Raw genomic sequence first — 13,081 nt, forward strand, 5'->3', positions numbered from 1 at the left:
TCAAGTTTCAAAGTTGCATTACTGTAATAGGAACTTATATTACTTCCAACAATATTCATTTAGTTTTATCAAACTACTTTGTCCCTTCTGTTAAAAACAATCACTCACACAAACTCAGCCAAAATTATGAAAACACTTTTATTAGAAAAACAATTGCTTTTGTTATTCATCATGAGTATTCAGTTAGTTTTATTTATTCTACACATGAATCTGACTGTCATAACTGCCCTGTCTTGATCCTTCTGTACACAAGTTAATTTGCCAGCAAACAACCTGCAGTCTCTTTAGTCACAACGCCTCTTAAGATTTTGTTAGGGTTATTTAGTTCACAAAAGTCCAAAGTTCTTTCATTCCTATATTCATAAGTGCAGGATTCTGAACAACCTGAGCACAGTGCTGGTGAGTCACTGGTGAGTGAAGCCATTTTGGCTCTGTCCCATCCCAGTTACTTTACTCCTACATTCTCTCTAGGGGTCGCCTGTACTACTGAATCACTGTACCGTCTGTAATCCCAAAACTGGATCACAGCGTTCCCTCCTTGCTGTAGGAGGGGTTCCCCAGCCCCTTTGCTGAGTTTTCCCCTGTTTTACATGTCTGTCGCCTCCAGAGGACCAGGGTGACCAGGAAAAGGAGCAGAAGAAATCCCAGCCCCCCTCCGATAACCCCCGCCCTTAGGGCCAGGTTGGTGGCCTCAGGGGGGTCGTAGTGTAGGCAGGAGAGCTTCGAGGGGGTGCTGGCCCCCGCCATGTTCACCGCCTCCACACACACCTTGACTCCTGCCTCTAGTTCCCCCAGCACCCCGCTCCGAGAATCACTCCCGAACTGGAGAGGTTCTCCTCTTTGATCTTCAATCATGACCCGGTACCCAGATACCACAGAGGCTGGGGCGCACCACCGTATCTCTGCCCCCCCATTAGCGCCTGGTACTAGCTTCTGGAGGTGTGGAGCATGAGGGGGCTCGCCTGCCCCACTTAGACCAGGGCAGAGGCATCCGGTCTGGGCAGAGAGCTGGGAGCAGGGGAGCTGGTTGTCCTGGCAGGGATGGTAGTCACAGGGCTTGGACTGCATCGGAACTAGAGTAGAAGCTGATGAGGATTTTCTGTGGTTAGGAGGGAAATGGGAAGCATCCTCTTCAGTGTAGTCATCGTCGTAGTCGAAGCCCACGCCGGTAACGTATTGGATCTTGGGGTATGTAACTGGCGGGGAGGTGGGAACGGCGTGTGTGAGAACGGGGCGGGTGTTGATGAGGCGGGTGGGAAGCAGGTCAGGGGTCAGTAATAGTAGAAGGAGCATTGCAGCCAAGTTCCAGCAGAATGACATCATCTCTGTGGAACAGAAATGGAAAGATTATAACCACAAGTCGGAATTACCTCCCACATTATGACCATGTGAACCCATACAGGAGGAGGCACAGGAAACAACAGACAGAAAGATATGAATTATAATGTACTGTAGGACAACGGGTTCACAGAGAGATAATGTACTGTAGGACAACGGGTTCACAGAGAGATAATGTACTGTAGGACAACCGGTTCACAGAGAGATAATGTGCGGCAGGAAAACCGGTTCACAGAGAGATAATGTACTGTAGGACAACCGGTTCACAGAGAGATAATGTACTGTAGGACAACCGGTTCACAGAGAGATAATGTACTGTAGGACAACCGGTTCACAGAGAGATAATGTACTGTAGGACAACCGGTTCACAGAGAGATAATGTACTGTCAACCAGTTCACAGAGATAATGGACAACAGGTTCACAGAGAGATAATGTACTGTAGGACAACCGGTTCACAGAGAGATAATGTACTGTAGGACAACCGGTTCACAGAGAGATAATGTACTGTAGGACAACCAGTTCACAGACAGATCATGTACTGTCGGACAACAGGTTCACAGAGAGATAATGTGCTGTAGGACAACTGGTTCACAGAGACATAATGTACCGTAGGACAACCGGTTCACAGAGAGATAATGTCCGGTAGGACAACCGATTCACAGTGAGATAATGGACAACTGGTTCACAGAGAGAATAAACTAACAAGCCTGATTCTCAAGGAGTTAAAAAAAGAAAGACAGAATTAATTCTGTACAATGGTTACAAAGATGGACAACGCTGCCCACCACATTTAGTCACTATTGTACATAAAGCAGAGTGGAGTGGAGGCTGCTGAGGGGAGGACGGCTCATAATAATGGCTGCAATGGAACGAATGGAAGGGCATCAAACCATGTGTTTGATGTATTTGATACCATTCCACTTATTCTGCTCCAGCCATTACCACGAGCCCGTCCTCCCCAATTAATGTGCCACTAACCTCCTGTGGTAGATAAGCATCCTGGGGTTCCAAATGTATGTAGGTGAAGGGTCACTTGTTAGGGCTTTAATAATGAACATTCATTGGCTCAGATGAGAAACCATTAAAAACACAACAAAGGGAGGATGGAGTGTCCACCAACTAGTGCTCTCTTCTCAGTTGGCAGCGTGCCAGACAAATCTGTGGGAACCCGAGCTGAACTCTCAACACATGCTAGTCCTCTATTTAGCTTCCACATACTTTCATCCACAGAAGAACACAGCAACATTCTAAATGATTCAAATTGTTGTATGGCTTAATCTGAGTTGATGTTGACTAGGTTCATCAATCATTCATCATCTTTTTAGGTGGTTGTGAAAATGCAAGAAACATGAGTACAGTCATGCTCTCAAACATCACCATAGCAACCAAGTGAAAGAAAACTATAACATACCAATGCGAGTAGTTCATCTTTTACTTTACCTGAATTGTAGAATAATAGGATATCTAATGTCTCTTCCCGCAATCCCTCTTCACTCTTCTTTGTTATTTTCTTAACTCTCACATTCTCTCTCTCTTTCTCCAAACCAGCGTCTTCTTTTATTCTCACCAAACTTTACCCTCCTTTTTAACACCCCCTCATTTCTAAACTCTGTGCTTCTCCCCCCCCTCTCTTTCTCTCAATTCAATTCTCTCTATCTCACTCTCTCACTCCAGGTCTCCTTGGCTCTTTCCGTTAGGGGGGAGGGTGTACTGTTCGTATGTGTCCCTCCTTGCATACTAATTTACTCATCAGTAGCAGTAGGCAAGCTTGAGCTGGCTTGTTTGTGTGTGTCAGTGTGTTTTTCTATGAGAAGGTATATAGTATTTTGGCTGTTCATGACATAATTGTATGAGAAAGTGCCCATGTATTTTTGTGTGTACTGTATGTACATAGAACACGAGTTTGGGATCAGATCCTTTTAAAGCATGTGACTCACATACTCACATTCCAGTGTGTGCAGGAGTGTGTCAGCGTGTGTGAGGGTGAATGCTTGAGTGTGTGAGGGAGGGAGGGAATGTTTGAGCATGCATGTGTATTGTTACAATCTCCATGGTGTGCATTGTTGCAGACCTGAAGGATAGGGGTTGGGCTCCAGTCCTTATAAGGAGTGCTGGCAAGGCGGACAAGCTGGGACATGACAGAAGTACCAGCATCTGACTGATAAAGAGAGCGAACCAGGAAATCAGAATCAGAGCAGGAATCACTTAGCTTCCTCTTTGTCCCATGCTACACCCCAAATACTACTGCTACCTAACACCTCACTGATACCCCCATACCCTGAGTTGTTATCTACTACTACAATCCACAACATGACACCTCATCTTGACTATAAGATGTGGTCACCTGATACTACCCCCAACATGTCAACTTAAACCTAAAATATTATGAGTTGTAACTTTATTGGTGGGTGTTAAGTGAATCATTTATGTATGAAGAAACAATGTATGTATCATGGAGTGAGACTATAGGTATACACAGTGTATTTGGAAAGTATTCATACCCCTTGACTTTTTCTACATTTTGTAATGTTACAGCCTTATTCTAAAATATATTTAAAAAAAGTTTTCTTCTCATAAATCTACACACAATAGCCCATAATGACAAAGAAAAACATGTTTTTAGACATTTCTGCAAATGTATATATAAATAAAAAATAAAAAATAAATGTACATAAGTATTCAGACCCTTTACTCAGTACTTTGTTGAAGCACCTTTGGCAGTGATTACAGCCTCATGTCTTCTTGGGTATGACACTACAACTTTGGCACACCTGTATTTGGCAGTGGTGTAAAATACTAAAGGAAAAATACTTTAAAGTACTACTTAAGTCGTTTTTGGGGGTATCTGTACTTTAATTGACTATTTATATTTTCGACTATTTTTACTTTTACTTCACTATGTACTTTTTACTCCACTATGTACTATTTACTCCAAACATTTTCCCTGGCACCCAAAAGTATTAGTTACAATTTGAATGCTTAGCAGTAAAGGAAAAAGGTCCAATTCACACACTTCTCAAGAGAACGTCCCTGGTCTTCCCTACTGCCTCACTCAACATAAATGCTTCCTTTGTAAAGTATGTCTGAGTGTTGGAGCATGGCCCTGGCTGTCAAAAAAACGAATACAAAAATGGAATTGTGCCGTCTGGTTTGCTAAATACAAGGAATTTGATGTATAGCATTTACTTTTACTTTGTACTTTTATTCAAGTATGACAATTTAGTACTTTTTCCACCACTGTACTAAAGTCCATTTAAAATCTGACATTTAAAAACAACTTTTACTCAAGTAGTATTTTACTGGGTTACTTTCACTTTGACTTGAGTCATTTTATATTAAGGTATGCCAATTGAATACTTGTTCCACCTCTGTATTTGGGGAGTTTCTCACATTATTTTCTGTAGATACTCTCAAGTTCTGTCAGGCTGGATGGGGAAAGTCGCTGCACCCCTATTTTCAGGTCTCTCCAGAGCCACTCAAGGACATTCAGAGACTTGTCCCAAAGCCACTCCTGCGTTGTCTTGGCTGTGTGCTTAGGGTCATTGTCCTGTTGGAAGGTGAACCTTCGCCCCCAGTCTGAGGTCCTGAGCGCTCTGGAGCAGGTTTTTATCAAGGTTCTCTCTGTACATTGCTCCGTTCATATTTCCCTCAATCCCGACTTGTCTCCCAGTTCCTGCCCCTGAAAAACATCCCCACAACATGATGCTGACACCACCATGCTTCATCGTAGGGATGGTGCCAGGTTTCCTCCAGACGTGACGCTTGGCATTCAGGCCAAAGAGTTCCATCTTGGTTTCATCAGACTAGAGAATCTTGTTTCTCATGGTCTGAGAGTCCTTCACGTGGCTTTTGGCAAACTCCAACTGTGCTGTCATGTACCTTTTACTGAGGAGTGGCTTCCATCTGGCCTACCATAAAGGCCTGATTGGTGGAGTGCTGCAGAGATGGTTGTCCTTCTGGAAGGTTCTCCCATCTCTACAGAGGAACTCTTGAGCTCTGTCAGTGGGACCAACTGGTTCTTGGTCACCTCCCTGACCAATGGCGATTTTAGCATGTAAATCTTGGTGGGGGAAACAAACATTTTGGGGGGGGATGCATACCAGCAAAGCCACTACACAACACAACACAAACAAATACATGAATTGCACTATAACGGTGACAAACGGTGCCCACAAACCTACATAAAGTTGTCCCTACAGCAGTGTCCCAACAGCAGAGTCCCAGCACCTTACCACTGCTACACCTGGCTATCAGTGGAGCCTTGTCTGGCAGCAAAACAGTTCATTCAGCCTCATTTACTGCCTTTAACAAAAACATAGATGATATGGCTGACTTGCTTAAACAAATGTGGTTTCTACTGACAATTGAGATGTACAAACTATGACATAAGGGGACGACAAGCAGATAAGAGTTAATCTGTAATTTTGATTAAGACATTAATGCGCGAGCTTGGACGTACATAGTCAATAAAACTATTTGTTCAGCACTTTTGAAATGTACAGCAACAGAATTCAGAACACGTGCCATTCTTACAGTGTTCACCCTGTACATCAAGTCAGAACCATATGATAAATAAAGAGGGCATATAAGCAGACAATGAAAGCTCTTATAATATTCAATGATTACATTTCTCTAAAACAGGTTATAGGCTACATGTGCACCACCAATTCAGAACAGTACACGAAATTAAGAGGGAAAAATAGACCAAATTATTAGGGTGAGGCACATGGGCTTACTACACAACATACACTTAGTATTACTAGTATTACTTTCTTAGCTACAGTATACATATCTCCCTGGCATATTACATAATTTATGCAGCTGCATACAATACATTTTTTGACTCACATTGTTGTGCTGTGCTCACTTGAACAGGAAGGTGGTGCGGCATTCCTTTGTGGGCAAATTTTGTCATCAAACTTTGTCATCCAAGTCTGGCATTCTCCTGATTTATGGCGCTTTCAAGAGAAATGGGAACTAAAAAAAAACAAGGTTGAATCATGATGACGTCAATGATCTTCAGGTCGTAGCTCGAGAAAGAGGCCCATGTTCCCAACTTACAATTCTGAGTTGGATGACCATTCAAAACTTATTTTCCCAGTCGGATCTAGCTTTGTCCCGAGTTCCCAGTTCCAAGTTAACAGTTGTTTTGAACGCGGCAGAAATCATGCTGGGTTCCACTCTACTGTATACCAGGCTAGTGATTGCTTTGCATGTCACGACTTCCACCGAAGGTGGCTCCTCTCCCTGTTCGGGCGGCGCTCGGCGCTCGTCGTCACCGGTCTACTAGTTGCCACCGATCCTTTTTTCTTTTCTGCTGGTTTTGTCTTGATTGTTTTCACCTGTTGAAGCCCGCACCAGAACATGGAGTCAGCAGGAGCAGCTGAGCCCCCCCTCCCATCCATGGAAGAGCGGGTCCTCCATCACACAGCCATCCTACACCGGATTGGAACGTTGATGGATCCAATGATGGACAGAATGGAGAGATAGGAGAGGAGCAGCCTCCCTACTCCTCTTCAGCCTGCACTACCAACTTCTCCGGCGGCGTCCGAACCCAGCGTTCTTCGGCTTGCGCTCCCGATGAAGTACGATGGAACGGCTGCCGGATTCAAGGGGTTCTTGCTACAACTAGAGCTTTACCTGGCTACCGTTTGCCCGACTCCCTCGGGAGAGGAGAGTGTGAGCATCCTCGTCTCGTGCCTGACGGGCAGAGCCCTGGAGTGGGCCAATGCGGTCTGTGAGGGTCCAGAGTCAGCGAGGGACCATTACCCTGAGTTCACCTGCCGTTTCCGGGCTGTGATCAACCACCCACCGGAGGGTCGAGCGGCGGGTGAACGGCTGTTCCACCTTAGGCAGGAGACGAGGAGCACGCAGGACTTCGCGATGGAGTTTCGGACCCTGGCCACTGGAGCGGGGTGGAATGACAGGGCCCTGAGGGACCATTACCGGTGTAGCCTCCGGGAGGATGTCCGCAGGAAGCTAGCTTGTCGGGACGCCACCCTTACACTAGACAAACTAATTGACATGTCAATCCGTCTGGACAACCTGCTAGCTGCTCGCGGGCGTCCAGAGCGAGTTCTGTTTGTTCCACCCCCCAGCACTCCAGCTCCAACACCCATGGAGTTAGGGGTGCTACATCTAGGGCGACCGGAGGAGCCTCCTTCTGCACCAGTTGTGGTCGGAGAGGGCACACTGCTGACTGGTGCTGGAGGAGCTCGTCTGGGAGTCGAGAGGGCAGGCAGAGCACTGCTCGGAAACCCCAGGTGAGTCAGCACCAGAATCCCCCAGAGCTCCCTGTTGGTCATATGTTTGTACTAATCTCTTTTCCTGAGTTTTGACCCTCTTCCCAGCAAAAGGCGCTAGTCGATTCAGGTGCAGCTGGGAGTTTTATGGACCATGGGTTCGCTCATATGTTAGGGATTCTGTTGGTGCAGATAGGCCAACCCTTGCCCGTGCACTCCCTAGATAGTCGACCGTTAGGGTCAGGGCTGGTCAGTTAGGCCACGGTTCCACTGAACATGGTAACGCAGGGGGGTCATAAGAAGCAGATTAGTCTCTTCCTCATTAATTCTCCTGCATTTCCAGTGGTGCTGGGGATTTCCTGGTTGGCTATTCACAATCCCAAGATTTCATGGAAACAGGGGGCTCTTAAGGGGTGGTCAGAGGAGTGGTCAGGTAGGTGTATAGGAGTTTCCATCGGTGCAACGACGGTTGAGAGTCCAGAACAGAGAGTCCACTGTGCGCATTCCCTCAGAATATGCCGATTTGGCTATTGCTTTCTGTAAAAAGAGGGTGACCCAAATACCACCTCATCACAATTACCACCTCACCACCTCATCAACGAGGGGATTCAACAAGTTTTAAGTTCCTCGGCATACACATCACAGACAAACTGAATTGGTCCACTCACACAGACAGCATCGTGAGGAAGGCGCAGCAGCGCCTCTTCAACCTCAGGAGGCTGAAGAAATTCGGCTTGTCACCAAAAGCACTCACAAACTTCTATAGATGCACAATCGAGAGCATCCTGGCGGGCTGTATCACCGCCTGGTATGGCAACTGCACCGCCCTCAACCGTAAGGCTCTCCAGAGGGTAGTGAGGTCTGCACAACGCATCACCGGGGGCAAACTACCTGCCCTCCAGGACACCTACACCACCCGATGCTACAGGAAGGCCATAAAGATCATCAAGGACATCAACCACCCGAGCCACTGCCTGTTCACCCCGCTGTCATCCAGAAGGCGAGGTCAGTACAGGTGCATCAAAGCTGGGACCGAGAGACTGAAAAACAGCTTCTATCTCAAGGCCATCAGACTGTTAAACAGCCACCACTAACATTGAATGGCTACTGCCAACACACTGTCAATGACACTGACTCTACTCCAGCCACTTTAATCATGGGAATTGATGGGAAATTATGTAAATATATCACTAGCCACTTTAAACAATGCTACCTTATATAATGTTACTTACCCTACATTATTCATCTCATATGCATACGTAGATACTGTACTCTATATCATCGACTGCATCCTTATGTAATACATGTATCACTAGCCACTTTAACTATGCCACTTGGTTTACATACTCATCTCATATGTATATACTGTACTCGATATCATCTACTGTATCTTGCCTATGCTGCTCTGTACCATCACTCATTCATATATCATTATGTACATATTCTTTATCCCCTTACACTGTGTATAAGACAGTAGTTTTTTTTTTGGAATTGTTAGTTAGATTACTTGTTCGTTATTACTGCATTGTCGGAACTAGAAGCACAAGCATTTCGCTACACTCGCATTAACATCTGCTAACCATGTGTATGTGACAAATAAAATTTGATTTGATTTGATTTGATTTGTGCGATAAACCTCCAGGTAAACGTGGAAACAGGGGGCTCTTAAGAGGTAGCGGGTAACTTGGGCGACTGTTGGAGCATGCATGACCTGTACGTCAAGGCTGAGAAATGTGTGTTCTCCAAACAAGCCATCTCTATCCTGGCGTATCGCATTTCCACATCTGGGGTGGTGATGGAGTGTGACCGCGTTGCAGCCATGCGTAACTGGCCGACTCCGACCACAGTAAAGGAGGTGCAGCGATTCTTAGGGTTTTCCAATTACTACCGGATGTTTATCAGGTGTTTTGGCCATGTTGACCATGTTTATCCGGTGTTTTGGCCAGGTGGCTGCTCCCATTACCTCACTGCTGAATGGGGGACCGGTGCGTTTGCGGTGGTCAGCGGAGGCGAGCAGAGCTTTTAGTCGTCTGAAGGCGCTGTTTACCGATGCTCCCATATAGGCTCATCAGGACCCCTCTTTGGCATTCATGGTGGAGGTGGACCCGTCCGAGGCTGGGGTTGGAGCCGTGCTATTACAGTGCTCGGGCACGCCACCGAAGCTTCGCCCCTGCGCTTTTTTTTCGAGGAAGCTCAGTCCGGCGGAGCGAAACTATGACGTGACATGGAGGACCGGGAGTTGCTGGCTGTGGTAAAAGCTCTGAAGGCGTGGAGACATTGGCTTGAGGGGGCTAAACACCCTTTGGACTGACCACCGTAATCTGGAGTACATCCGGGCAGCGAGGAGACTGAATCCTCGCCAGGCAAGGTGGGCCATGTTTTTCACCAGATTTCGTTTCACCATCTCTTATAGACCAGGTTCCCGTAACAATAAGGCCGACGCACTGTCCCGTCTCTATGATACTCGATCCCACTCCCATACTTCTGGCCTCATGTCTGGTGGCACCGGTGGTATGGGAGGTGGACGCGGACATCGAGCGGGCGTCACAGTTAGAAACCACGCCACCACAGTGTACAGTGGGCCGGAAGTACGTGCCGCTTGGTGTTCGTGACAAATTGATCCGGTGGGCCCACACGTTACCCTCCTCGGGTCATCCGGGAATTGAGAGGATGGTGCAGGGTCTTAGGGGGAGGTACTGGTGGCCCACTTTAGCTAACGGCGTGAGGTTTTATGTCTCCTCCTGTTCGGTGTGCGCTCAGAGTAAGGCTCCTAGACACCTGCCTTAGAGGGAAGTTACAGCCCCTCCCCGTTCCACAACGACCTTGGTCACATTTGTCGGTGGACTTCCTCACCGACCTTCCCCCGTCTCAGGGGAACACCACAATCCTGGTCATTGTGGATCGGTTTTCGAAGTCCTGCCGTCTGCTCCCGTTGCCCGGTCTCCCTACGGCCCCGCAGACTGTGGAGGCCCTGTTTACCCCCGTCTTCCGGCACTACGGGGTGCTTATCGGGGTCCCCAGTTCACGTCCCGGGTTTGGAGGGCGTTCATGGAGCGTCTGGGGGTCTCGATCAGCCTGACCTCAGGTTTCCACCCCGAGAGCAATGGGCAGGTGGAGAGGGGGAACCAGGATGTGGGTAGGTTTCTGCAGTCGTATTGCCAGGACTGGCCAGGAGAATTCCACCGCCTCCATCCTCTCCCTCCGGGTCGTCCTCGAGAACGGTGTCGGCACGCTGCGGGAGCCGCGCGTCAGAGGGGGGGCACTGTCAAGAATTACACCAAAGGTGGCTCCTCTCCCTGTTCGGGCGGTGCTCGGCGGTCGTCGTCACCGGTCTACTATCCCTTTTTTTCCTGTTGGTTTTGTCTTGATTGTTTTCACCTGTTGCTTATTTTGGTTCATCAATGGACTATTATGGTCTATTTAAACTTCCAATGCCCGCCTGCTTTTGTGCGGGCTTATTCCTACTGTCAGTGGTGAAGTTGTTTTTCTCCTGCGTAATTTGTTGTATGTTATTTCCTGGTTTTTGGAGACATACCTGATTTATGGTCATTGCCTGATTGTTGCTAAGACCAAGTGAAATAAACGCATCCATTGGAAGTATTGCTCTCTGCGCCTGACTCTACACCCACCACTCATAGAATTCCGTGACATTGCAATGCTTGCAGTTAGCCACGGATTCCTACAAACCACTCATTGTTGAATTTGCGATTTCTAACTTGTTGTGTAATGTTTATGTCCAATGGCCGATGAGCACCGATACGTTTTATCTATAATTTCTCTTAATTATTAAAAGTTTATATTTGACAAGGATTAAAAAGGATTTGCCAGTAGATTGTCAATTTGATTCATGATGATGACTGCTAGCTAAGATTTTGAATGTATGATGTTGACATGATCAGTCCAATCAAAGCTACTGTAGATATAAAGTGACTTGATGTCATTTTATCTGTGACCAATGACCTTGAGCCTACTTGGATGGGCACTTCTAATGTAATCCGATGGCAGCACCCAAGGGGCTTGAATTTTCGAGCTCTACCCTTAGATTTGGCAGTGACGTAGTCTCCCCATGAGTGACAGAACACTGAGACAATCACGGCGCACCTAGAGAGGATTACCAACCCCTGCCCTCCGTATTTTCCACTGGCTGACCCACCACCACAGAAAGCCCTGAGCTAGGCTGAAACACCTGCATTTTGGAGCTGCCTTACTCAAGAAAGCAAAAAAGAGACCATGTTTGTATGCAGCTTTATTAACTCAAGGATTTTAGATATTTTTTTACATTGTTTGCAAACTGATGTGACGTACTAATATCAAAATAACATGCAAAACAGGCAACTGCCCCACCACATTTTGTTTGCAAGAAATATGATGTTCAAAACAGATGGGGCTCTGCCCCAACTGCCCTGAATGACGGGTCTATTCTACCTCGCCCAGAAACCTGCTCCTTTTACAATCTGTTCCGAACATACTAGATGACCAGTTCTTATAGGCTTTAGCCGTACCCTTAACCTACTCCTCCTCTGTTCCTCTGGAGATGTGGAGGTTAATCCAGGCCCTGCAGTGCCTAGCTCCACTCCTATTCCCCAGGCACTCTCATTTGTTGACTTCTGCATGTTCTGTTTCTGTTTCATGCATGTTAACATTAGAAGCCTCCTCCCTAAGTTTGTTTTATTCACTGCTTTAGCACACTCCGCCAACCCGGATGTCCTAGCCATGTCTGAATCCTGGCTTAGGAAGGCCACCAAAAACACTGAAATTTCCATCCCTAACTATAACATTTTCCGACAAGATAGAACTGCCAAAGGGGGCGGAGTTGCAATCTACTGCAGATATAGCCTGCAGAGTTCTGTCTTACTATCCAGGTCTGTGCCCAAACAATTTGAGCTTCCACTTTTAAAAAGCCACCTTTCCAGAAACAAGTCTCTCACCGTTGCCGCTTGCTACAGACCACCTTCTGCCCCCAGCTGTGCTCTGGACACCATATGTGAATTGATTGCCCCCCATCTATCTTCAGAGCTCGTGCTGTTCGGTGACCTAAACTGGGACATGCTTAACACCCCAGCCATCCTACAATCTAAGCTTGATGCCCTCAATCTCACACAAATGATCAATGAACCTACCAGGTACAACCCCAAATCCTTAAACACGGGCACCCTCATAGATATCATCCTAACCAACCCTCCCTCCAAATACACCTCTGCTGTCTTCAACAAGGATCTCAGCGATCACTGCCTCATTGCCTGCGTCCGTGATGGGTCTGCGGTCAAATGGCCACCCGTCATAACTGTCAAATGCTCCCTAAAACACGTCAGCGAGCAGGCCTTTCTAGTCAACCTGGCCCGGGTATCCTGGAAGGATATTGACCTCATTCCATCAGTAGAAGATGCCTGGTTATTCTTTAAAAGTGCTTTCCTCATCATCTTAAATAAGCATGCACCATTCAAAAAATGTAGAACCAGGAACAGATATAGCCCTTGGTTCCCTCCAGAACTGACTGCCC

At 46.8% G+C, this 13,081-nt stretch overlaps 1 protein-coding gene across 1 annotated transcript; it reads right to left on the reverse strand.

The window, feature by feature from the left end:
• Window positions 1-119: 119 nt before the first annotated feature.
• On the reverse strand, window positions 120-3,012 carry LOC112255945 (leucine-rich repeat neuronal protein 4). The gene is made up of 2 exons (XM_024428803.2): window positions 2,780-3,012; window positions 120-1,325 (listed from the first exon to the last, which is right to left on the reverse strand). The coding sequence occupies exon 2, from the start codon at window positions 1,321-1,323 to the stop codon at window positions 523-525; it is 801 nt and encodes a 266-aa protein (XP_024284571.1). The 5' UTR covers window positions 1,324-1,325; window positions 2,780-3,012; the 3' UTR covers window positions 120-522.
• Between the last annotated feature and the right edge of the window lie 10,069 nt (window positions 3,013-13,081).

Source organism: Oncorhynchus tshawytscha, linkage group LG08 (assembly GCF_018296145.1).
Source record: "Oncorhynchus tshawytscha isolate Ot180627B linkage group LG08, Otsh_v2.0, whole genome shotgun sequence".
Lineage (NCBI taxonomy): Eukaryota > Metazoa > Chordata > Actinopteri > Salmoniformes > Salmonidae > Oncorhynchus > Oncorhynchus tshawytscha.

Bases quoted from the DNA above. Each gene is read 5' to 3' on its own strand.
- LOC112255945 (XM_024428803.2), bottom strand. From the start codon at position 1,323: ATGATGTCATTCTGCTGGAACTTGGCTGCAATGCTCCTTCTACTATTA.